Raw genomic sequence first — 25582 nt, 5'->3', positions numbered from 1 at the left:
TTTTATGTAGATGCCTCTTTTGCTCCTGGTTAGCTCTAATTAAATAAATCAAAGTTCTCTCAGAAGTTAGACTCTCCTACTTACACTGAGGATTTAGGGATTACAGTGCCTAAGTTTAAATTTAAATGACCCCAGAGGATGAAAATTTACCCATAATTACATTTACCAAGCCAGAAAGGGCGATAAGGAAAGTGCTGTTAACGGCCAATGAGGCTGATGCCTGAAGTTGCTACATTCCAGCAAACCTCCATTTGCCTTTTCTTAGTCACAAATGGGAGCAAAGGCGTTTTAGGGCTTCAGAGCGGGAAAAAGAAAGAAAGAAAGAAAGAAAAAGAAAGGAAGTAAAGAAAGAAAAGAAAAGAAAGAAAAGGAAAAAGCGCCAGGGATGGTGGCACCGGGTTGAGTCGGGGACAGGTTTCTGCCGACAGAGGGCGTAGATTTAAGACTAATAGAAATTGTGGACATGGACTCCCAGTCAATGATACTTTAAAACATTTTCAATTAATTTTAATTTGTGGGCTTTAGGTGTCAGAATTCTCTCGTGCGCTGAAGCAGGGTCACATTTGCAAGTGACTTTGGTGTACCACCACATACGGAGGGGCAAGTTCCTTCCGGACCTGCCCAGCTGCGCGGCGGACTTCTGCGACTCGCCTCTGGTCGGGGTCTTCTCCACGGCCGTCTCCGCACTGCTGTGGCTGTGACCGGTGGGAGGACTGCGTCTCCGAGGCTGGACCTTTGTTGGCATCGCAGAATCTCCCGCGCAGTGCCTGGCGCACCTCGGAGAAGAAGCGGTTGGATCTCAGAGCGCTCGGGTTGCCGCGGAGCATTTGTGCGTACCCCGAAGACTCTCTGGGAGGTTTTGGGGAGACAGTCCCTTTATTTAATTACCCGTTAGCAAACCAAACCCCGAGGACACTTTGGGGATGCTTTTCAAGCTTTGTGACACTTCCAGAAGCAAAACCCTTCGCTCACTGTTGGAAGCAACAAGTTTCGCTTTCCTAGTCTGTGCGCGGGGACAGCAAGACGCCGCCACCGCAGTGACTTTAGCGAGGACCCGCTCGGCTCAGGAGAAGGGGGCCCACGCAGGGCTGGGGAATGAAGGGTGCGGGTAACACCCGGGCCGGTTGGGCAAACCAGGTCCGCGAATGAGTCTTCTGCTCTGGGACCTTGGTCCCTGTCCCGTGACCTTGCGCTGTCCGGGTGGGGGTGGGGGAGTCAGGAAGGTCAGGTGCCCGACTGGAGTCTTCGCGTCTGGAGGGAACGTGACCCGAGCAAGACGAGGTGAGCGCGAGCGAGACCTACGGATTTTTGCGCCGAAACCAGCAGTTTCAAGAACCACTCTTCTCCCAATCCTTGTGTGTGTGTGTAAAAATTTCTTTACTTTTAAACACATTGCCTTTTTAAAAGCTCAAGCCGCAGAGATCGTGGCGGGGGAGAGGCGGGGATCTCAGAGGCGCGCAGCGCTGTGCGGGCTCCCACTGGTGCAAACGTGGGCGGTTGCGGCTTTAGGAAAAGGCCGGGTGCCTGAGGGAGTGGGGGGTTATGGACAGGGGATCGCTGGGCAGGGAAGGGGTGCGGGGAGGAGCCCTGATGTAAGAATGTTAATGAGAGGCTCCCCCAGCCCAGCCCCCACCTCTCCTCACCCCCACCCACCCCACCCGCTGGAAATACAAGCCCGGCCTCGGCGCGCCATGTGTGGTAACACGCTCTGTCGCTGCCACGCTATTTAAACACCGGCTATGGATCCAGGAACCCGCGCGAATCAATGAGATCAAACGCGAAGGAGATGCACCGTCAATTACAAGCACTTGGACAAGTCTAACTTTTTTTTTTCCTTTTACAAATATGCTTTCAAAAGCAACCTTAGCAACGCCCAAATAAGAAGCCACCTCTAAGCAAAATAGCATATGTATAAAGGGAGGGCGAATATATATATATATATTTATAATAAGTATATATATGCATAGTACAGTCGCACAGGTTTACACTCGGCGAACTTTTTTCTTTTTCTTTTCTTTTTTTTCTTTTTAAAAACTTGTGACATTGAGAGAAGGACTCTTCCTCTCTGTGTTTGGGCGCGTTAGCGAAGGGGGTATTCTATTTTCTTAGAGCGCCCAAGGGGGCGCAGGGACCTCGGAAAGAAGAGTGGGGAGGAAAGAGGAAGGGTGGGTGGGGGGCAGAGGGCGAGTCGGTGGCGAGGGCGAGCGCTTTCTCGAGGCACGATGCAGTCCCTGCTGGTGCTCACTTTCTCCGCGTGCGTCCTGCTCGGCTGGGCGTTGCTGGCTGGCGGCTCGGGTGGCGGTGGCGGCGGCGGGGGCACGGGCCCAGGCGGAGGGCGCCGGGAGAGAGAGGCGCTGCCGCCTCAGAAGATCGAGGTGCTGGTGCTGTTGCCCCGGGATGACTCGTATTTGTTCTCCCTGGCCCGGGTGCGGCCGGCCATCGAGTATGCGCTGCGCAGCGTGGAGGGCAACGGCACCGGGAGGCGGCTTCTGCCGCCCGGCACTCGCTTTCAGGTTGCCTACGAGGACTCGGACTGCGGCAACCGCGCGCTCTTTAGCCTGGTGGACCGCGTGGCGGCGGCGCGGGGCGCCAAGCCCGACCTTATCCTAGGACCGGTGTGCGAGTACGCTGCGGCGCCGGTGGCCCGGCTTGCGTCGCACTGGGATCTGCCCATGCTGTCTGCAGGAGCACTGGCCGCCGGCTTTCAACACAAGGACACTGAGTACTCGCACCTCACGCGCGTAGCGCCTGCCTACGCCAAGATGGGCGAGATGATGCTCGCCCTGTTCCGCCACCACCACTGGAGCCGCGCTGCGCTGGTCTACAGCGATGACAAATTGGAGCGGAACTGCTACTTTACCCTCGAGGGGGTCCACGAGGTGTTCCAGGAGGAGGGCTTGCACACGTCTGCCTACAATTTCGACGAGACCAAAGACTTGGACCTGGACGACATCATGCGCTACATCCAGGCCAGCGAGAGAGGTGAGCGGTAGTATATCCCAGGCCCCAGGCCCTAAGCCAGTCACTGTCCGCGCCTCTCTCTACACACCGGTTCGGTCCTTTGCAGACCGCACCGCCTCCTGAGGCGATGAGGCGCCGCTGCGGGTGCGCGCGGGGACTGGTTCAGGTGTACGCTGTCTGACCGCGACGACGGTGGAGGATAGCCCATCGCGGTAGAAAGGTGTACCTAGAGGGTCCTGGGGAGGTGGAGGGGCCTGTGCGGGGGTGGGGGGGCGTCTGAGCCAAATGCCCCCAGATACCCAGGTATGACAGGTGTCAAGCTACAGAGGGTTTCTTCCTCGATCCCTCTTCACCAGCTCCAGGCTGGCGATCAGGGGCGCACTACCAGTAGCTCCAGTGGCCGAAGCGTTCCAAGGCCAAAGAACTTGTTACCCAGTCCATTGCTGGAGTGCGCCCCCTGTTAGTGCCTAAGCGTCTGCAGACGCTCTGCTGTGGCGCGCAGCCTCTTGGCTAGCGCAGGTCACGTAGTTTCCCTGGCTGCTCTTTTCACAGACCCCAGCTTTCTTTTAAAGGCTCATTGTATCACTCTTCTCATTCCTTCCGTGACCCCTCTCGTTCCTTATAAACAAGCTTCTGTGGTTTCCATCAAAAATGCCTCGCTGTGTCTGGACTCAGGCGACACTCATTTCCCCTGGCGCGTTCGGCTTTACAGTCTCTAAAAGCGTCCAGAACTTGGCTTTGCAGAACTTGCACTCGTGAATCGGGCGTTGAACCTCTTTTCCACTGGCCGTCCAGCCCCAGTCTTCTCCGCAAATCCCTGGGGATTTCACTAATACCCCAACTGGTCAAAGAGCTCAAGGAGGGGGACAGGGGGGCAATGGCCACAAGGAGCGGGTGGTCGCCGAGAGGTAGCAGTGGAAGCCCCAGAGCGGCCCATTTTACTGTAGGGTAGCCTGCGGTCCCAGCATAGTGCACCCTCCTGCGTGGTGTCGCCTGTGGTCCCAGCATAGTGCATTCCCTACTCCGTGGTGTCGCTGTCGGGGTGCACAGTGCTCGGGGAATACTGCTTCTGCTTCTCCTTGGCGCGCACGCGCCTGGGATGTCAGAGGTGCAACCGGGACACAGCTCCCCGCGACTCCAGTGCCACCCGGGTGAGGTCCAAAGGGAGAGGGGCTAAGCCTGGAGCAAGGCTTGTCCACGACTTGTCATGGTCAGGGACGTGGGCGCTGATCGTGGAGAGGACAGTGTAACCGACGCTAGGAGCCTCAGGAACAGGTGAGAGTGGGCAGAGAAGCCATCGAGGGTGGCGCCGCAGTCACCCTCCTCTTCTAACTTGGATACCTCGGACGCGAGTGAACACACCTTTTGGAGTTAAGAGAGGAGGTGTCGACAGTGGGGGCGCTTGGCAAATTTTGACTACGTGAACAGCAGGTTGAGGGCGCCGAATCCCTGCCAGCTAAGCAGGGCGCCCGCTTTGCCATGAAAAAGGAAGTTCTTGTCTAATGGCTCGCCTGGACGAGACGCCACATCGATTTCTTTCGCATACTTTAGCAGATCTCGGGTTGTTTTGGCCGCAGTGCTACGTTTCAGCCTTCGGCTTCGAGGGCCCCGAGACACAAGTTGGAAACTTCCTTCCGCAGGCTGGGGATAGAGGCGTGTCCCCCACCGTGCAAATCCTGTCACAGCTGCCATGGCCTTGTCGGTCCCAGTGTCCGGAGGGGGGCGGGGAAACCCCAGAGCTGTGGCCTGGGATACAAGGCCAAGGGGATCAGTGTCTCAGAAAGGACATCACTACTGCGGGTCTCCTTAGCCTCACAAGGGTTGCAGAGGCCTTGGTGCTGGGAGGGCAGCAGAGTCTTAGTGGGCCCGCCCGGGGGCTGGCTCGTCCGGGCTGTGAGGACTGGGCGGGGGGGGGGCTTCTGCCGCACATATGTATTTAAATTCGCAAAGCCTCGTTCTCAAGTTTGCTTTTTTTTTTTTCCCTCCAAGTTTCAATTGCGTAGTGAAAGTTTGCTGGGCCGATGTGTTTATTTTACAGGTGATAAGGTTCATATTTTATGATTCTTAACTCTGAAACCTATCTCCAACCTGGCAGGTATTCAGAGACCTGAAATAGTTTCTCTGCTTGCTGCTCCACAGTCCCCAGGGTCCTCACTCCCTGGAGAGAAAGTTGCTTGATAACAAAGTTCTGTCAGGGCATCTCCTACAGACACACTGAGTCCCTAATTCACTGCTAGCAGTTAATGTGGGGTTCGTGTATGGTTTCAATGGAGTTTGTGGCTCTTTACTCACTTACTGGCAGATCTTGGGAGGCTGTTCAACTGTACCTTGGGCTCTTCAGGTGAAGTGGGGGTACTGGAGCACCCACATCTTTGGGAACGGGAGTGTTTAACTAGCTAAGCTCCAGAATGAGCTGAAACTATGCCAGACCCATACTAAGGGTTCGATCAGTGTGTGGTTTTATTATAATGGGTGTTTTATATGCGATAATAATCACCTTAATCAAGCAGGGGAAGTTATGTCATGGGGAGGAACCTGGACTGAGAAACAGATGTTTCTGGATCTGATGCCTTCAGCCATCAGTTTTATGGCCTGTGCCAGACACTGAACTCTGAGCCTGATTTCTTCTCTGTGAAACAAGGAATCAATGAGAATTTGACTTACTGATAGACTGCAGATTCTGAACATAATGTCATTTTGGACTTAAATTCAACTTTAAAACCAAATTATGATTATTTGAATCTGTTAACTGGTAAAAACTGACACTGCATCTGTCTCAAATAATAGTATGATTAAGTTTCCATGTGGCTATGTGCTGTACTGTAGAAAGAAAAACCAAGGGGAATTAATTATTCTCGCGTCTTCAGGATTTACCATTTAAGTCAATAATTTAAAAACATTTCTCTCTCATGTCTTTAGCTAATGTTACTAAAATACACACTTGAGCATATGTTATTTTTTAAAACATAATGACCTCAGCTGGGTGTGGTGGTACATGCTTGTAATCCCGGCATCCAGGAAGCTGAAGCAAGAGAATCTCAAATTGAAGTCATAAAGGAAAATTGAGGGCTATAGAATGAGACCCTGTCTCAAAAAACAAACAAACAAAATATTGTTATAAATAAATAACAATCTTCATTTAAAATGGATTCACTTATATAGCTAACTACTGGATCTCCATATTTCATACTTAAATATAAATTTATTTTAAAAAAGACAGACTTGGAATTTTTTTCAGGCATTGAAAGTTGGCCAGTTTGTTCATATGACTTATAAGATGCAGAACTAGAAGTATTCACACACATTTTTCTATGAAGAACTGTAGTTTTATCCTTTTAGTGATTACTATGTCATTGATCTGGGCCTGTAGAGATAAAAAGTGGCTTAATCAATACGGGGTAGTGTATTTTCAGTAGTCTGATGTAAACAACTGTGTAAGTGACCTAATGTGTGATCAGTAGAATTTTTAAGCAAGGAACCCCTGGTAAATGTGAAATGACTAACACACACAGCTCAGGAGAAGAGCCGTAGCACAGGAGCACCATGGCAATTACAAGGTGTTTGAAATAGATAGAGCTTTGTGAATAAGGAAATGGATGTGTAATCTGAATTTTGCAAATGATATTTATTGCTGATAGCCAGAGAAAACTTAAAAAAAAAAGATTTTATTTTTTCTAACGTTATAGAGCTATGTAGTTTAAAGGAGACAATTACATGTCTTACTAGGAAAAATTTCTTGCCTCCATCTCTGCAGAGGCAATCATTTTCAAGCCTTCTTATAGCTCTTCCAAGGCTATTTGCCTGCATGGCTCTCAACAAAATGCTACTTTTGATTTTTTTTTTTTTCAGTTTTAAGTCTTAGCTTTTGGTACTCCTCTGGAGAATGACTGAGTTCTCTTCTACTGTCTGTTAACCATTACTCTAATATGGTCATGTCAAAATGTTTGGCTAGCTCAGTATTCAACATCAATATTATTATTGCCTTCTAAGTAGTGTTTGTGGTTGAACCATATAGGCTACTACGCTGATGCTCCCTTCCTTGCCCTGCTTTTATCCTGGAGGTTTTTTTTTTCTTTAAAGCCTTTTTGTTGTTTGCTTAGTTTCCTATGGACTTACAGCATATTCGTCTTCTAATTCTCTATTTTAAACCCCCGAGCTGCTTCAGCGTAATTATTTTCTGCACAGCTGTTACGCTGGTTCTTTCTTCAATATCAACACAGTTGTTATTTTGGTTCTTTCTTCAGTATCTTTCTGGGACTTGTGCCACCTCTCTCTTGAGCTAGAACTCTTGTTTTCCTCTTTCTTGGCTTATGTCCTGGTTTTGATGGAATGCATTCTCCAGGAGGATTCTGAGAAAGAATGAATGAGAGATAAATTGTAAGACCTTTCATGACTGGAAATTTCTTTATCTGCCTGACATATAATTATAAAATTCTAGGTTGCAAATCATTTTTCCCCAAAATTTGACATCATTGTTCCATTGTCTTGTAAATTCTGATGCTATTAGTTTGAATTGATTTGGTTTCTGGACTTAATGTTTGTTTTTTTTCCCCTCTCTCTGTAAGTTTTAGAATTTTATCTTTGTTCCTAATGTCCTAACATTTACGTTATAATGTATACTGGTGTCAGTATTTTGTCTTGTGCTTGTGGTAGGCCCAATTTTCTGACAAACTCATATCCTTTAATTCCAGGAAAATTTCTTAAGTTGTTTCTTTGATGTCATTCCCTTTATTTTCTTTGTATTCTTTTTTCAGATTTTCTTTTCTTTTTTTTTTTTTGATGGGACTGGGGTTTGAACTCAGGGCTTTGGGCAGGCACTGTACTGTCTGAGTCACACATCCAGTCCATTTTGCTCTGGTTATTTGGAGATGGGGGGAGCTCATGAACTATTTGTCTGGACCAGCCTCAAATCACAATCTCCCAATTTCAGCCTCTCATGTAGCTAGGATTGCAGGCATAAATTAATAGTGCCACCTTGAATATTTGCTTATTTGGATGTTATAACTCCTGGATTGATCTTCTACTTTTCTTATCTACTGCCTGCATTTCTTTAAGATTTTGCGTGGGGAGTTCTTTACCCATTTCCAAAATTACTATTGAGTACTGATTTTTTACATTCTGTCATCACATTTTCAGTTTGTAGGATGTGGCATTTCTTGCTTTGCCTCCATGGAGTAACATCCTTTTTCTTCTTCTAAGTTTAAATTTAGATGGAATATGAGTATACCAGGTGGACAGTATGAAAATATAATTATTTGTGCTGAAACTGATTTGAGAACATATATAGTGAGATCCTGCTACTATCACTTCCTCCAGAATTAGGCAGAGATAATCACAAATCACAGATAGTGTCTTTCAGCTGCAGGTCCCCCATGTAGGAGCAGTCCCTTTACTATGTGTCAAAAGTAGCCCAGGAAATGTGCTTTCTGCAAGTGGACAGGTCTCAAAAAGGAAGAAAGAGGAAAGAGCCCAGCATCCCCTGTTTTTTCTTCCCCACTCACCCATCAGACAATTCATTGCTTTTCCTTTTGTTGGGTGTAGGTGAAAACTCCTTGAGAGACAAGGAATGTTAACCCATGAAAAGTTGCTCTAAATGGACCTAAGAGTGGGGAAAGAAACTCCTCCTAACTCAGCTCTTCAGCCTGGAATGTTTTCAGCTCTCTGAATTGACATGTAGAGTCACCCCTTCTTCTTTTCTTTTCATCAGTACTGAGGTTTGAACTCAGGACTTCATGCTTGCTAGGCAGGCACTCTAGCACTTGGGCCACTCTGCCAGCCCTGTTTTTGTGTGTGTGTGTTTTTTTTTTTTTTTTTCAAGATAGGGTCTCCAGAACTATTTGCCAGGGCTGGCTTTGAACTGCGATCCTCCTGATCACTGCCTCCTGAGTAGCTAGGATTATAGGTGTGAGCCCCTGGTACCCAGCATCCTTTTGCTGTTCTTACTGGGATTGCAAGAACATGCTGCAATAGTGAGAAGCCATTTCTAGAGGGCAGTGGAAGGAGTCATTTACAGAGCAACCACGTGGGAAGGAGGACATGGAACATCATAGGTTAAAATAGAGCAGGATGAAGAAAAGGCTATCTAGAAATACTTATCATGACACCATCATCTTCTCTTTCAGAAGTCTTGTACTTTGACCATGAATTAATACTTATGTATTTAAGTACATTTGGATCCAACAGGAATGGTCTTAACTGACTTCCCCTTATGCAATTGGCAGGATTAGCTGATGTTCTGTTTCTCTGTAAATCTTACCAACTGTTGGTAGGTGCTGGCAGCTATGTATTTTCCAGAGTATGCCCCATATTTCTCATGCATTTCCACACGCTTTCTAAGAGATGGATTCATATCTTTGCATGCATCTTGTGCTTCCTATTGTGAGTATGCAATGTAATTATTGTATACATTGATGAAACATGAGTAGGAACAGAAAGCTATCTCAAATGAGAATCATTTCAAACCTTTCGATAGATTGTATAAAAGTACATTGCCCAGAATAGTTGCTGTTCAATTAGGTATGAATGAAATAACCAAAAGAGATTGAGGGAACGTCACAAAAATTTAGGATTCTGAACTCTAGTAGTTTTGCCAATATCATAAAATGTTTGTTTCAAGTTGAACCAAAACTAGATGATAATGTGCACTGTGATTTATTCCAGAAAGACAATGTCCATGAACTTGGCAATTAGGATTTCCTTTTGAGAGTAAACCACATGGTCAACACAAAATGGGTAAGATAAAGAATAATCAGTGTCTGCTCAGATAGACAAATGATGCTCTGTGACACTCTTGGTCAGGCTAAGTAGATACTAACATTTGAAGAGAGAAAGTGTCTGTTAGAAGGACTTGGTGGTGGTAGGTGATGGGGAGAGAGAAGGAGATGGGCCAGGAAAAAAAAAATAGATGGGCCACAGAAGGCAGTCTTGAAGGGATCTTGTTCAGGACTTAGGGAAGCTTGTGTTCTGGTCCTGGGGTACAGTCTGTTCAGATATGGGCCAGGTGTATCTTTCAGATGGGTGCTTAGGGTTATCATTGCCTGGTGTCTTTGAACACTTAAATCCTCCATCTGACTCCTCTGATTCTGATTTCACCCTCAGCAAAATTCTACTGCTTATAATTTGGCTCCCCAGTTAGCATACCCAAGTACAGGGCATGTAGCACAAATACATTCATGGCCATTCTGGTCCCCATGGAATTTCATTAATCTATTAATGAATAGACTCACATTGTCTGTCTACCTACCTATCTATCTGTCTGTCTATCAATCAATATCTGATGCAGGTTATTGAGAACCTACCCCTAAGCAATGGCTGTACTCTCCCTGTGCTGACAGAATCAGATTCTGAATGTGGAATTGAGAAGTAGACCCTGGACTAATGGTAATGGATGCTTGGTGGACAGCTAGCCAGAGCTTCTGGGATCTTTCCAGGGATACCCACTCTTGGAATTGACACTCTTCAAATTTGTTCCCTTGGCCATTTGGTGGGATACCTTGGCTGTTTTTTTTTTCCCCACTGGAGGGAATAGAATTGAATCAGAGGTAAAATAAGAGTCTAGGTCATAATGAGTAATTAGGAGTTTCTTTGATGGCTTCTTTCCTGAGGCATCTTGGGATGTGATTATTTGTCACAAATATATAACTATGTTTTCTACAGAAGCAACATCCACTCTCATAATTATGGTCTTTTGGAGTTTAGAAATCTTGTTCTCTAGGGCTATTACCCTGTACTTGGAGCACCCCCCTCCCCCAATTTTTGTTTTTTGAGCCAGGGTTTCAGTACATAACCCAGGTTACCTGTGAAGTCATGGTCCTTTTACCTCAACCTCTCTAGTGCTGGGATTACAGGCGTGTGCCACCCCTGGCTACACTGAGCCCTTCTATAGTAAGAAATGTTAGGGTTATGACCTGACACTCTGAGTTAATGTGTGCAATAAATGAAGTACCAACAGAAGTCCAGCCGGAGTGCACCCTCCAGCATTAAGGGTGCCATGTCACTTGGGCATAGTCTACAGTGGGTTTTATGTCTTTCAGCACCTATGCTTTTACAAATAGCATACTCATCGTGTAGGGCTGGCATGCATCATGATAAGGTGATTTGCAACACAAGGTCTCTGCTGGTCTGTCTTCCCAATGCTGTGTATGCAGCAAATACAGTGGCCTGGGTCATGGAGCCTGCGAGCCAACTTCCATGAGACTGAGTGGACAATGGCCAAGTCCACACCTCATCCCAGCCTGTGTCATTCTTAGATCACAGACCACAACCTCCTGGTGCTGCTTAAAGCCTCTCAAATCAGATGGTAGGGCTGTGAACTGAGAGATGATTTTGTGTGTGTGTGTGTGTGTGTGTGCTGGGATCTTGTGTTTCGAGGCAACCTGGGATCAATGTTTTCAAGTGCAGACAGCAGAGAGCTGACTTAAAGAGGAATATTTCCTCTAAACTCATTGAGTGTGCTTTTTCAGGAAGATGTATTTACATGCTATTAAGTAGGAAAAGAAGTTGACCCTCTTCCTTGTTTTATATTGGGAAAATCTAGCAATTTATTTGATCCATTTTTAAAAAGACTGTATTTTGAAATAGTTTTACATTTTTGGAAAAGATGTAAGAAAATCTAAAGAACCTCTGTATAGCTTTCACCCAGATTTTCACCAATTGGTAATGTTTTCTTGTTTCCCTGAACATTTTAAATCTCTCCACTGTCTTTTTCTCTGTTCTCTTCTGTTTTTCTTTCTATCTCTCTATCGCTTTGTTTTTTTGAGTCTTCCTATGTAGCTCAAGCTGCATTGAACTCATCATCCCCCTGCTGGGATTACAGGCATGCACCACCATGCCTGACTCTATCTATTGGTATGTATATGTATATGTATAAAGGGAAAATGGCATGTATAAGGCTTATGAATCCACTGGAGTCCAGGACTGTATGTCCCATGAGTAAGTGGAGTCTACTACCATAGGTAGTTGGTGAGGAGATGCTTCAGGACGATATAAATTCCCTGTTCTGTGTCTGTTGTCCCGTGTCTGCTGTCTGCTGTGCTGGGTGTCTCATGTGCGCTGTTCATTCCTCTCCCCAGTGGTGATCATGTGTGCCAGTGGCGACACCATCCGGAGCATCATGCTGGCGGCGCACAGACGCGGCATGACCAGCGGAGACTACGCCTTCTTCAACATTGAACTCTTCAACAGTTCTTCCTATGGTAACTGCCCCCAGCTTCCCCTCCTGCTCCCAAGGTGTCAGAGTGGGGGGTGAGGAAGAGAGAAAAACCTGAGTTACGTTCACAGATGTGATTTTCATAATACGATCTTGGAAATCAGTGATTCCGAATGCTTCTGGAAAATCTCATGATTTCTCCAGCTCTCTTATCTGAGAACTCAGTGGGAGCAAAAAAGACCCCATGTACCATGGTACTTGCTAGGGGTCAGCATAGCTCACTTTTTCACTCCAGAGGACGCTAAATGCAGCCCCAAAGACCTCTTGCCATTGCTTTCCAACTGCAGGTTGCTATGGTTATGGTGGACGGTGAGAAAGATTTTAGTGAGATTTGGGTAGAACTTTAAATAGAATGGAGAGACCGGAACACAGTGTAGCAGAATAGAATAGGACATGTCAAGATGTACACCATAGGTGTTGTTTCCTAAGATTTTTTACTTTAGTAATATAATTATAACTGTGTGTATATTTATTCACATTACACATATGTTTGCAATGGGTTGCAATGTGAGATTAAAAAAAACCTATTACTGTAAATTGAGGTTAAAAACCATTTGAAAATCATTGTTCACAGCTCCTCTTCCTTCCAGATTATTACTTTCTTAAGACTCTCCTAGGTAGAATTTTGGAATTCACTAATACATAGGGTTAAAATCTCCTTCAATTCCTTATAATGGATCTGGGGAATTTCCCAGAGTCCCTGTGATGGTGGGTGTTTAACTGTCTCAGCAAAACATTTCCCCCTAAATGTGTTGGGACTCTCTCTGAAGTAGACACTTTAGGACTGCAGAACATTTGCTCAAACTTGCATGCTGGCTGCTCCAAGCTGAGCAGTTCTAGCGGAACTGTAAGTGTGCAGAACAAATGGCATGTTTATATTGAGCTCCACTTCCGAGTTCTTGCTGACGATATATCGTTAGACAGGATCCAAACCTTAAAACATTCGCCCCGGTTTCCTGTGCTGATATCCTGGCTTACTTAAGCAGTAGATCATTGTGTATACACAAAAAATATAACACACTTGTTATGGGGATAAAGAAAGTCTGATGAAACAAAGTAGCTACTGCTTCCTATAGTGGATAAAACTGGAGATTCGAGACTTATAGGATAAACACCATATTCTGCCCTCATGCTCCCAGGACAGTCTTTCCCTACTCCTTTCTGAACTGGAGTGTTGGTTTCACTTCTCCTCTTCCTCTTCTTTTTGTTTTCTTTTTTTTGGCAGTGGGTTTTGAAACAGGACCTTACTATGTAGACCAGGCTGGCCTTGAACTCCTGATTCTCCTGCTCAGCCTTCTGAGTGCTGGGATTATAGACGTGCACCACCATATCCATCTAGTTTCACTTCTTGCCCTAAGATCAAATGCCATTGCACTAGTGGTTGTAGCACTGAATTATTTGACAGAGGGGTGGAGCCTGGTGAAAATGACAAGCATTTATTCTGAGTTTTGCACGGTAGCAAGTGAAAATTTAGAATTTAGAAGGGATGCATATGAATGCACATTGTACTGGGGCAAGTGTATTTGTAATGTGCTTTCTTAGGCATTGTGCATCTAGTCTGGAATTCCTTTTATTCTCTTGTATTACTCTTCCCTGTTATTCATAATGCATGAGTATTGTAGAAAATTTGGGAAACATCGAAAAGCATGAGAAAGAGAAGAAATTATAATTCTGCTATCCAGATAAAAGAACATTGATAATTTTCAGAAGTATATACATCCTAGTATAGATACATAGTCTACAAAAACAATTTCAATAAAATGGTAATATTATTTATAGTATGACTGCAATTATGCTGACATGCTATCTTAAATCAGTCTCTTGTTTTTAGAGCTTGTTTTGTTCCCAGGATTTTGCTGTTAAGAGCAAAAAGCTATATTGAGTAGCTTTACATGCATGTACGGGAGTGTTGTAGAAGCGTGCAGGCACTCACATATTTCTGCATATATAACATTATGCAAGATAAATTTCTGGAAATGGAACTGCTCACTCAAAGATAATGTGCATTTTTTTTCTTTTGCAGTACTGGGAGTTGAACCCAGGTCTCACCCTTGCAGGGCATGCACTCTACCATTTGAGTCGTGTCCCGCCCCTTGCTTTCTTATTTTGCTTTTGAGATAGAATCTGGCCTTGATCAAAATTCTCTAGCCTCCACCAGCTGCGATTGCAGAGCAGTTAAGTTTTGATAGAAATTGCCAAATTGCCCTATAAAGAGGTTTACCAATTTATAATTTTGTGACAATGTATGAGATTGTCTGTTTTCCTACATTCTTACCAATCCTGCAAAATCTAACCTTATTTTATTTATTTTTCTTTTTATGTCCATAAGCAGAGTACTGAAGTTTTCCTTTTTTAACACACACACTTTAAAATTATTTAAAAAATTTAATAATATAAGATAAATTACTTTAATGTAAACAATTCTGTGGTCCTTAGTACATTCATAGTGTTAGGTAGTTACCACATTTAAATTTATATTATTTTAAATTGAAAAATCATAATTATGTTTTGCTTTATGAAATCTAGTGCGATGTTTTGACATATGTACACACTGTGCAGTGACCAAATCAGGTGAATTCACATACCCATCATCTTAGTTACTTGACATTTTTTTTGTGGTGATACATTTGAGCAGACTTTTTTTTTTTTTTGATGGTACTGGGATTTGAACTCAGGACTTCATGCTTGCAAAGCAGGCACTTTACCGCTTAAGCCACATCTCCAGTCCTGTGGTGATACATTTGAAATTTACTCTTTAAGTTATTTTGAAACATATGTTTACTCTGTACCATCTCTGTTGAATTTACTCTCAGGGAGGCGTTTTATGATTTTGGTTGTTCTTAGGATTCATGATGTTCTCCTGTGACATATTGTAATTGCAGTTATAAGGAAAATATATGAGTTTTGTTTATTTATTTTGCAAGATTTCCACATACTGAGTCCTCTGTTCAAATAATTTTAGCATTATTTTCACACAACAAAAGTTTTCTTCCATTTTGATAGCTGAATTTTAAAATTTCTTATTCTTATTGCATTGGCAAGAGCCTCAAGAATATTATGTAACTGGTGATAATTTCATTTCTAACTACTTGTCTTGGGGAAGATTTTAAAGTATACATTTATTCCTAGAATACTCAGCATGAATTTAAAAATCAGGAATGAATTTTGTGTTTTAATCCCATGTATTTGACCCATTCTTTAAAAAAATTTCCTAATATTGAGCTATCATAATATTCTTAGAATTAAGCGTACTTTATCAGAGTGATTTTTTTAGATATACTTGTTAACTTCAGTTCTTAGTATTTTATTTAGAATTTTGAATCTATATGCATGAGTGAGTTTGGACAGGAATTTTCTTGCCTTGAGATGACCTAGCCAGATTTTAAAGTCAGGTTTACATTAGCTTTATAGAATTAGTGGGGTCACTTTGCACTGTTTCCCAAGCTCTAGAGCAGTTCCTATAACCATGGGAATATTCCTTGAACTATATATTTGTACTTCACTTATTTTAATTGTTGGGAAACTTTTAAAAACCTTTTTATTTTGGAGTAATTTTGAATTTATAGAAAACTTGCAAAAATCATTTAGAGTTCATGTATATGATTTACTAAACCTCTTCCAATGTTGACAACTTAAATAACCACAGTAAAGTCATCAAAACAACAAAATTAACACTGCTACAATACTACTAACTAAAGCACAGGCCTTATTTGACATTTATGACCCTTTCTCCTCCCTCTTGTTTTGTTCCAGGATCCAATTGCTGGATCCACACTGCACTGGATTGTTGTGTCTCATTACTGTCCTCCATTCTGTAATAGTTCCTCAGGCTCCCCTTGACATCTGACCTTGACACTTTTGACGAGCCTATTATTTTGTAGAACATCTCTCAATATCTTGTATTTACTGATAAGACTGAGTTTGTGCATATTTTTTTCAAAAATATAATAAAAGTGATGTGTTCTTCTTAGTGTATAATACTAGCATATAAGAAATTATAACCATGTAACATTGCTGATAATATTTGGACAACTTTTTAAAACTTACTTTCCCATAAGTTGTTTTTCTGTCTCTTGAAAATTTAATTGTACATAGTTATGTAGAGTGGTCTTACACAACTTACAAAGAATACTTGATGTTTGATTAAAACCCCTTTACTTTAGTTGTTAAACTATGTTGGGCTCTGATGTCAGTCTGCCAGAAAGGGTGATCCATGTGCTAACTCTTGACTCTAAGGGCTAAAGGTTAATAGTTTAACCCTTTACCCTGGCAAAGTGACCTAGCCCTGCCTTCCCCTGTGAGTCCTAGTTTCTTCTAATGGTAATAATAGTACTTGCTTTTTGACTTCAGGCTGAGTTATAGATGAGGTGATATATGTAAAATACTTAGCAAACTGTTTAATAAATGTTAGCCATATTTAGTATTGGTCTAAATTTACTTTGACCATTACACATTGCACTTTAAAAATTATAAGTGAAGTTTGCAAACTTTTCTCTGGTGGTAGTTTTATAGATAGATTTAGGACTATACATTCTGTTACTACCTTAAGCAACTTTTAGCTAATATATCCTAAGGTCTGGGTGCATTAGGAATTATACCTGGATGCATATAACCAAGACATACAGCATAGTGACTGAAACAAATGCAGAGGTTTATTCTCTCACCTGAAATAATTCTAGAGGTGGGAAGTCCAAGATAGGGACAGGGCTCCATAATGTCATCAGGGATATAAGCTTTTTTTGTTTCTGTTCTCAGGATCCATTCATTCTCAAGATCAAAGATGGTGGCCAGGGCTCTGGGGATCATGCTTCAATTCTAGGCAAGTTAGGGGAAAGACAGCAGGTGAAAAGAGATCCTTCCAGTTGACTTGGCTCTTTTCAAAGGGCTCTCCTGGAAGGCCCACTCATCAACTTCTGTTTATATAAGATTGCCTGTCCCTGGCCCAGTGGAGGCCAGGATGCTTTTATCTGGATTCACTGATACCCTAAATGAATTTGGGAATCTGGTAGTAAAGAATGTCTTCCATAGTCTCTGAATCACTTTCTTCTATGTAGAAGGAGCAGTAAATAGAATCATATGGTGAGCAAAGTCACCTAAACCAATGTTATGGTGTCTGTCATTAATAATGACCTTCTTTGAGATTTTATGTCTTTGTATATGTTCATGAAGAGTTCTTCAACATCCACCTTTCCCTATGCCTCCTCACAGAAAACCTCATACCTGTTCTAGAGACAGGAGTCTATTTTAATCAATACTTGCTTGATGTTGGATTTTTAGAAAACATGTTGATAATGTACCTATTTTTATTGAATATGAGATTGATCAGATTTGCCCAAATTATATAGTTATAGGATTTTAGTGCATAATGTATCATGAGGGAATTCAAGTGATTGAAAATAAGATTTAAAAGAAAGGTTTAAAAAATGGAGAGGGGGTATGAAAGAATAATAGAGGGAGCGAATTTGATCAAAATTCATTATATGCATGTATGGAGAAATTATCATGAGACTCCTTTGTAAAATTAATATATGCAAATAAAAAAGAAACAATCTAGAGAGAAGACGATACTTCTTGTCCTGTAGAGTTTTAGTAGTCTCTATCAGCATTTTCATTATCTTCTTAGAATGTAAGTTAGTGGACATCCCACCAAAGATGATGTGTCTAATTGAATTTTAGAAATCCTGTCCTCCTTTCTATTGATATATTTAAAGGGGGCACATTCAGATATAGCCAATGTGGTGTGATGTGCTAGGAAAGTTGCCTCACTGTGCAGAGCGTTATCATTTCTAGATGTGATCTTTTGTATTGACTTAAGACGAGACCAACACTGAGCTTAGGAAATAGTGAATCAGCATGGGAAAATGCAGACACTCTGGATTTTACATCACTGAGCCATGGGATTCAGCATCTCTATAGTTTCTCCTCTCGCTAGAGTTTGTATTATGTAAGGCAATTAATTTCTGCTAATATCTTGACTAGAGTCAAAATAAATGTTTGTCTTAAAACAAAAACCAAAAAGAATTTGCAGCCTGGTTTGGTAGTTCACAGCTGTAATCCCAGCTATGTGGAAAGTAAAGGTAGGAGGATCAAGGAGAAAGTTCAAGTCCCTGTGCAAAAATGGGCTGGATCTCTAGTGGTAAGAGCACCTGCCCAGCAGCCCAGCAAGCACAAAGCCCTGAATTCAAACTCCAATACCACCAATAAGAAAAAGAATATAAGTCAGTGGAAATTGATTTGGACAATCCCATCTTGGGCTGTTAAAATTACTCTACAGCTTTTCTTGTCTTCCTGAGAACTCATAAAGCACTAATTAAGGTGAGGCTAAAGTATAGTAGAGGTGGTGCATACAAATTAAATTATTTGGCTGGCTAAAAATGAAAAGGTAACAACAACAACAACAAAAAAAAACAACCTGAGAAGGGGTTGGCTTTGTAATGTTTTGCTATACAACTGAAATGTGCACATTAAAGTCAATTTAGAACAAAGAGAAAGGACAAAGAAGTCTCAAAACCCTTCAGCTGTAACAGTTGCTAAACAGTATTTTGTTTCCTTCCCTTCTGATTTTTTCCTCTGCTGCTTTTTAAAAGCATTTTTGTCATCCACTGCATATGCAGTGTTAATCTTGGAATGCCTCAAACTCTGATGAAGTGGATTTAGACCAAACAGGACACTAGCATTTGGAGTCTGGCTTGCACTTGAAGCCTGCTTCTTCTGTTTATTAGGAAAATGATTTCAAGTGTGGAACTGAGGCTCTGTTTTTTATTTGTAAGGTAGGGATTGTACTTGAATCTTTTTCGCAGAGTTGTCATGAGAAGTAAAATCCAAATGCTACAGGCAAAGCAGCTATTAGAGCAGCACGCAGTGGTATCTCCCAGTAGGTGGCGCTGTTATGGCTGACAGGTGTAACCGGCCAGCCTGTCCCATGGCACCGTCTGACACTCGGGCCATTTGGAGTGGACAAGCTAGCACAAGGCCAGTGCTCTCTGTTGCTTAAATAGCACGAGAGCTGAAGAGCCACAGTGTCACACAGCCAGCCCAGCGTTCATTTCTTGGGCAGATTTCGTGATGTCCCCGTTACTCCAAGCCACATCTCCCGAAGGGCTGCTATGCGCGAGTCTCTGGTAAGCGTGGGAGCCGTGGCGTGCCACCGTTATCCCAGCATGGACAGCGCTCACCGGCCCTGGTTTCCTGGCCACAGAGTCGCTGTGCACAGGTGATAAGCAGACTGTTTCCCCTTTCATAAGAATTCTGTTCCTGCCTCACTCTCAGAGAAAGTTTGGGTCTCTGAGATATTTAATCAAAATAAAACAAAAGCAAAGCAAACTTGCTTTCCCTTATCCTTGAAACAAATCTGTCAGACTTCTCTCTGTTCTTAGGCTGCCTCTGGGGACTGTTGAAGAACATGACATGAGGGCTCATTACATCTCATTACAGTGAGAAGGTTGACAGTGGCCTTCTCACTGACAAACCCTTTCCCCTTAGCCAGGACCGTGCCTCTGTGCTCTCAGACAGTGTTGACTAGTGGAACTTTCTGTGATGATGGCTATATTCTATAATAATAATAATAATAATTACTATTAATTTTGGAGACAGTTTTGCCACATAGTCCCTGCTGGCCTCAGACTCGCTATCCTTGTACTAACCTTTGGAGTGCTAGGATTACAGGTGTGTATCACTCTGCCTGGTTGGCTATGTAGTATTCCATGTTGCTTGATACTGGACACACTAGCTACAAGTGAGACTATTAATATAAATTATTAAATTTTAATAAAATTAACATAAAATTTTATTAAATTAATATAAATTATTATAGTTATTAATATAAAATAATTTTAAAAATTCAGTTCCTTGGTCACAATTTCAAGCGCTCAGTAGCCACTTGTGGCTAGTGACTACTACATTAGATGGTGTCGCTCTAGAGCCGAGGATTGTTTTTATCCACCCTTTGCTGGAAACCCTATGCTCCTAACTTTGATGACACAACATTCTTCTGGTTGTCTGTTAGCTCCTCTCTGTCTCCTCTTACTCCTCCTGCCCACTAAAAATAGTGTCTGTGCTCAGCCCTTCTCCTTCTCTTCCTGCACACTCTTTTTCTATCTGGGGCAGACAGACCTGGGGTTCTAACAGTGAGCTGTGTGGAAATGGCACCCAATATCCCCTCTAGCCCTCACTTCTCTTGGTGGCTTCAGAACATCTGTTTCCAGCTCTAGCCTGATAGTGCCACTTGGGCATTCTGCAGCCATCTTAAATTTATCATCATGCTAACTAAAACCATCATTTTCAGGTCTACCTAATCCCTCTACCTCTGCTTGATTCTGTTGTTTCTTCCTGTTCTCCTTGGTGTCACCTGTGATACACCTCGCTCTCTAGACCCTCCTTCCTTAACTGTTGTAGTCTTGGGATTCCTCATGCACGGTCCTCTGCTTTGCTTCTTAAGGGTGCTAACTCTTATGATTATGAAAGCAGAAAATATTGTTAAAATTTGCTGTAGCCATGAAAATGAAACAAAAAAAAAAAAAGAAAAAAAAAGGAAAATTGAAATCTCACCACCCAAAGAACCATTTTTGATCCTTCTGGATTGTGGCTTCCCACATCTGACCTCTCATAGCCTCTTGCCTGGATTACTCGGGCTGTGATTGCTCAGTGTCTCCCCACTCTAATCCACTGCTATTTCCCAAGGCAGTATTCTTACCATGTCACTCTTCTGTTCTGCTCGTAAATCTCCAGACGCACCCAGTTGTCTACTGAATTAAATTTGTACCCACTGATGGGATGGCATGTTACATCAACCTTTTCTTTCCTAGTGTCAAACATTCACCACACGGGAGATGTCACCAACATATCAGTAAGAATTGCTTACAAGGGCAGGAAGTCATGGTTGTGAACAGACAGCTTATTTAGCTTGGCTTAAATTTATTAAGCACTATTGTTTCCATTCTTTCTTCTGGAAAACAAAACTCAAAAATTATTACCTGTTGGACTGTGGTAAACAGATTTATTGGACTAGAGTTCACTTCTCTCCAAAAACCAGATGTTTTCCCCATTTCAATAACTGTTGCTATTTGCAGTTTCTAATTATGCAGTGTAAAACCCTACAGAGTTAAGTATTTGCCTGCATAAGCCCCTGGAGAGAGCTCTTTCCAAGTGCCGAGAAACTTACTCTTTTTGCCTAAGAAGCATCACTTCTGATGAATATTTTTTTTTTTCAATGCTGGTGATCAAATCCAGGTCCTCAGGCATGCTGAACTGAGGTGTCAAGGAGTCTTGATACCTTGAGTCAATCAAAAGACATGTATTTGTTACGTCTATCGGAATTGAGTTCCTCCATGGGATGAAACTGTTCTGGACATTCTTAGAACTTGTGGGTCTTTCTGAGCAATGGATTCAGCCTCTTAACAAATGCCATGCTATCTGTGTGTTGGGACGGAGCACCTGGTAAGCTTGCCCTGCCCGACAGTGGTGAGCGTAATTCACTGGCTCCCTGAGCACAGGCACAGCTTTCATCAGGCTGTGGATTTCTCAGGGTTTGGGAGGATTCACAGGAGAGGAGAAAGTCTTTGTCAAGTTTTGTTTGGTGGCTTGAAATATAATCTTGTGCTCATTGGCCACGGATCTAGTTCTTAATGAATTCTGTCCTCAGTTCTGCCTTATTTATCTGTGGCTCTCTGGCACACAATAAGCAATTAATAAATGTTTACTATTATTAGGATTATGATGATACAGATGCCTCCACAAACACATTCTTTGACTCTGCCTTTTCTCATGCTCCAGACTGAGGCATCCAGCTGCCCCTGGATGTCGTACACATTTACACCTTTGCCTGTGCTGTGGGCTCTGCCAAGCATGCATTTCCACCTTCCTCCCTTCCTATTAAAGTTCTATTTACACATTTAAGACCAGACTATAGCCTTGTCTTCACATGGGGCTCATTGCTTCTTCCTCTATATTCTGCATTTTTCTCTGTCGCCTATCCCCATATTATCTTCTTAGTTCCACCCTATAGTAACTTCAGTTATTTATAAGTTTGACTCTGAATCTCTGGAATTTGATGGTAACTATTCAAGGCATTTATGATGCCTGTCATAGGTATCACGGAACCTTCCTGGTAACATGTTCACAGTTCAAAAATCTCTGGCTGATTCAGCCATGATAAAGGCTTCAGAGCCATTGGTCTTTATTAAACTTCTGGATGAGTAGAGTGAGTGTTACAGATTGAGCTGCATGAAACAGAGACATCCTTATGGCTTAGCTGTTGGGCTCCAGGCATTGACTGTGGCCTGGAAGTTCAAGGTACACAAATGACTTGTGTTGGACCCTAGCAGGGTGCACTCCTTGTCATGTTTTTGGAGAGCTCTAAGACTCATAATGAAAATTCATAGCTTATTGTCAAAAACAAGAGTTCCACCTTGATTTTTGGAGTTCTGCAGGCCACATTTTCTTAAAATGAAATAAAAGGAAGAATGATAAGTCTGTCCATGTAGTTTGTCTTTGCTTTTGTGAAAGGAGGAAGCTGTGAGCCAGCAGGCTGCCCAGTGTCTGTGCTTTGGTTTCCTCAGAAAGGATAATCATAGCCTCATTACAGGATGTCATGAAGATTCAGTGTGTTTCTACATGTAAAGTGTTTGACATATGGCACTTTTTTATCATTATATATGTATATATATATATGTTCAGTACCTTTATTTATTATCTTCAATTACTGACAAACGTTGTCCAGTAAATATTTCTGATGATGTTGCCAGTACTAGAGAGATACAAACTACTTTTCACCCTGGAGAGAAGCAAGACATATCAAACTTTTGTCTTTTAACAGTGCCAACCTTAAAATGTACGTGTGTATGTATTGTTGGGCATAGCTGTAACCTTTCCTTCCATTTCCACATAACATCAGGTTTATAATAGCACACTAACAACTTGATTCACCTCTATAGTTGTTTGTAGGTATTAAAAAATAAGTGTGATTGGAGAGGAACAAAAATTTACTTCTTACTCTTGCAGAGCTGCATGTCTGGGGGGCAGAAAATTGCAGTTGCATGGTTATTATAAGGCAATTACATCAACAGAGCTTTTCTTTCTTTCTCACATTTCAAAGGAACATGTGTCCAAAGAGCCTTCTTCTCCTTTAACGATCTTGACATTGTCACATTACACCCAAGTACGAAACTATGACAATACCTCTTGCCCTTGCTGCCAAAAGTACCATGTAGGGCTACTTTGCAGTTGAAAAGAGAGAATGGCTTCTTTATGGTGACCGGCTTGGAATTATAAATATTTTTACTTCTCCCGTAGGAGATGGCTCGTGGAAGAGAGGAGACAAACACGACTTTGAAGCTAAGCAAGCGTACTCATCCCTCCAAACAGTCACTCTACTGAGGACCGTGAAACCTGAGTTTGAGAAGTTTTCCATGGAGGTGAAAAGTTCTGTTGAGAAACAAGGGCTCAATGAGGAGGATTACGTAAGTGCTTGATAATGAGCCCAGCGCTTCAGCGTCCTGAAAACAGTCTTCTAATTAAATCAGAGGTGACAAAGTGTCCCATTCTGAACCATTCAAAAATTCCAAGTTCAGGTCTGAATGTCACTGTTGCCTTCTGTGTGTTTTTTTCCTGGCCGCTTTTCCTTGTTCCCTCCCCCACCATCCCTCCATCATCCCTGCCCCTCACTTACCCTTTTTCATCGGCTGCAGGAAGGAAAATTGCCTTTTTGTGGGGACCTGTAATGCTGAGCAGAATGTCTGTAGACATCTATCACCTATTCAGCAAGGAAGGTGTTGGGGAAGAAGGTGGTTGAAAAAGTGCCCACATTTTGCATGCCTAATTTCTCCAAAGCTTGGTGGCAGAAGATATTTTGGATTTTTGAAGGTTCTTTCTTTGGTCTTCTGTCTCTGCTTCATGGCCAGTCTGCCTCTCTCTCTTGCAGGCACTCTTGTTGCCCTTTTACTGCAAGCTACTTCTTGTTCAGGTGTTAATGGAGTTTCCTGCTGCAGTAGTGCTGTTGTTCCTAGTACAGTTCTAAGAGTGGACTGGAGTCAGAAGCTTAGTCTAGGCTAAGGATTAGCTGGGACCTCATCTCTGAGATGGCACTCAAGGAACCAATTGCACTTCGGGTACCATTGTTTGGCCAGCTCTGGCACACGTTGCTGTGTGTCTCTGATGTCCAAGTAGTCACGTAAGGAAACCCTGTCTCAAAGCAGTATAAGCAGGCAAGCAGTATGAGCAGTGGGACCCTGGGGCTGGGTGGCATAGGTGTTCTGTTTTCCAAAACGTCTCTCTTTACACTGTCCAAAACAGAAAAGGAGCCTCCTTAATGATAGGTCTTGGGTGTATCTGCCAAGTGTATGGCTTGGGTAGTACCTGCCCAAGTTGGATAATGGCAAACTTCACAAGAGATGGTCACTCCATTGCCTAGTGTCTTTACCACAGTGTGCTGGCATTGGCCTCACACACACCTGCCTTCGGAGACTGAATCTAACACTTTTTCTTTTTTGTTTTTTTTGATATTGGAGTTTGAACTCAGGGCCTTGTGGTTGTCAGGCAGGTGCTTTACCACTTAAGCCATGCCTGCAAGCTTTTCTTGCCTCATGTATTTTATTAATGGGGTCTAGCATTTATGCCCGGTCAGTCTGAATTGTGATCCTCTTATTTACACTTCCTGTGTAGCTTGGATGACAGGCATAAACCCAGCTTTTACTGGTAGAGATGGGTTCTTGCTAACTTTGCTCAGTAAGGTCTTGAACTGCAATCCTCTTGATCTTTGACCCTGAGTAGGTAGGATTAACCACCACGCCTGGCTTGGATCTAGCAGTTTTGAGCTGTGTAACCTAGGAAAATTTACTCAGTTTCCCTGATCTAAGTGACTTCTCTCTGGGAAGGATTATAGATAATTTAATCTATAAATCTACTAAAAAGCTTTTAGTACTATTCCTGTCAAAAAGTTGGAACTCAATATGTAGTACTTCTATTGTATTATGGTTATAAAATTTTATATGTCCTCATAAGAATTTGCTGTTAAATAACCTACAAAGGGGCTTATAAACATATTTTTCATCTTTAAATGCGACAGATATGGAATTACACACATCATTTAAATACCTTGTGAATTTTTAAGTCAATGCTGCCCAGTAAGTGCAAACCACAAGTGCATACCACATATGTAGTTAAAAATTTTTCAGTAGACATTTAAACACTGAAAGGAAAAAATTAATTTTAATTAAATATTTTAAAGTAAACTATTATTCCAGCATTTAATCAATGTAAAAATTAATAATGAGACTTGATACTCCTTTTGTTGTACAAATGTAGTTTGAAATCCAAAATGTATTTGACACTTTCAGCACACTGAGTTCTTGTTCAAATGCTTAGAAGCCACCTGTGATGAATTGTTATCATATTGGACAGAGTGTTCTGAATTATGAA

At 42.6% G+C, this 25582-nt stretch overlaps 1 protein-coding gene across 7 annotated transcripts in view; it reads left to right on the top strand.

Annotated features, from left to right (window-relative positions):
* Positions 1 to 321: 321 nt before the first annotated feature.
* Positions 322 to 25582, top strand: part of Npr3 (natriuretic peptide receptor 3) — a 64288-nt gene continuing 39027 nt past the window's right edge. For 3 of the 7 annotated variants that reach the window (XM_020186873.2, XM_020186872.2, XM_020186874.2), the window contains exons 1-3: positions 1681 to 2982; positions 12033 to 12155; positions 23459 to 23625. In XM_020186873.2, the coding sequence (XP_020042462.1) occupies positions 2223 to 2982; positions 12033 to 12155; positions 23459 to 23625 (1050 nt within the window). In that variant the 5' untranslated portion in view covers positions 1681 to 2222. Of the gene's footprint in view, positions 830 to 880; positions 1282 to 1680; positions 2983 to 3983; positions 4237 to 12032; positions 12156 to 23458; positions 23626 to 25582 lie in introns of those variants that run through there. The other 4 variants (XM_074077653.1, XM_074077651.1, XM_074077652.1 and 1 more) reach the window with 4 other exon arrangements.

Source organism: Castor canadensis, chromosome 6, assembly GCF_047511655.1.
Source record: "Castor canadensis chromosome 6, mCasCan1.hap1v2, whole genome shotgun sequence".
NCBI classification, from domain to species: domain Eukaryota; kingdom Metazoa; phylum Chordata; class Mammalia; order Rodentia; family Castoridae; genus Castor; species Castor canadensis.
The sequence above is the reverse complement of the archived record's forward strand: the minus strand, read 5'-3'. Positions and strand labels throughout refer to the sequence as shown.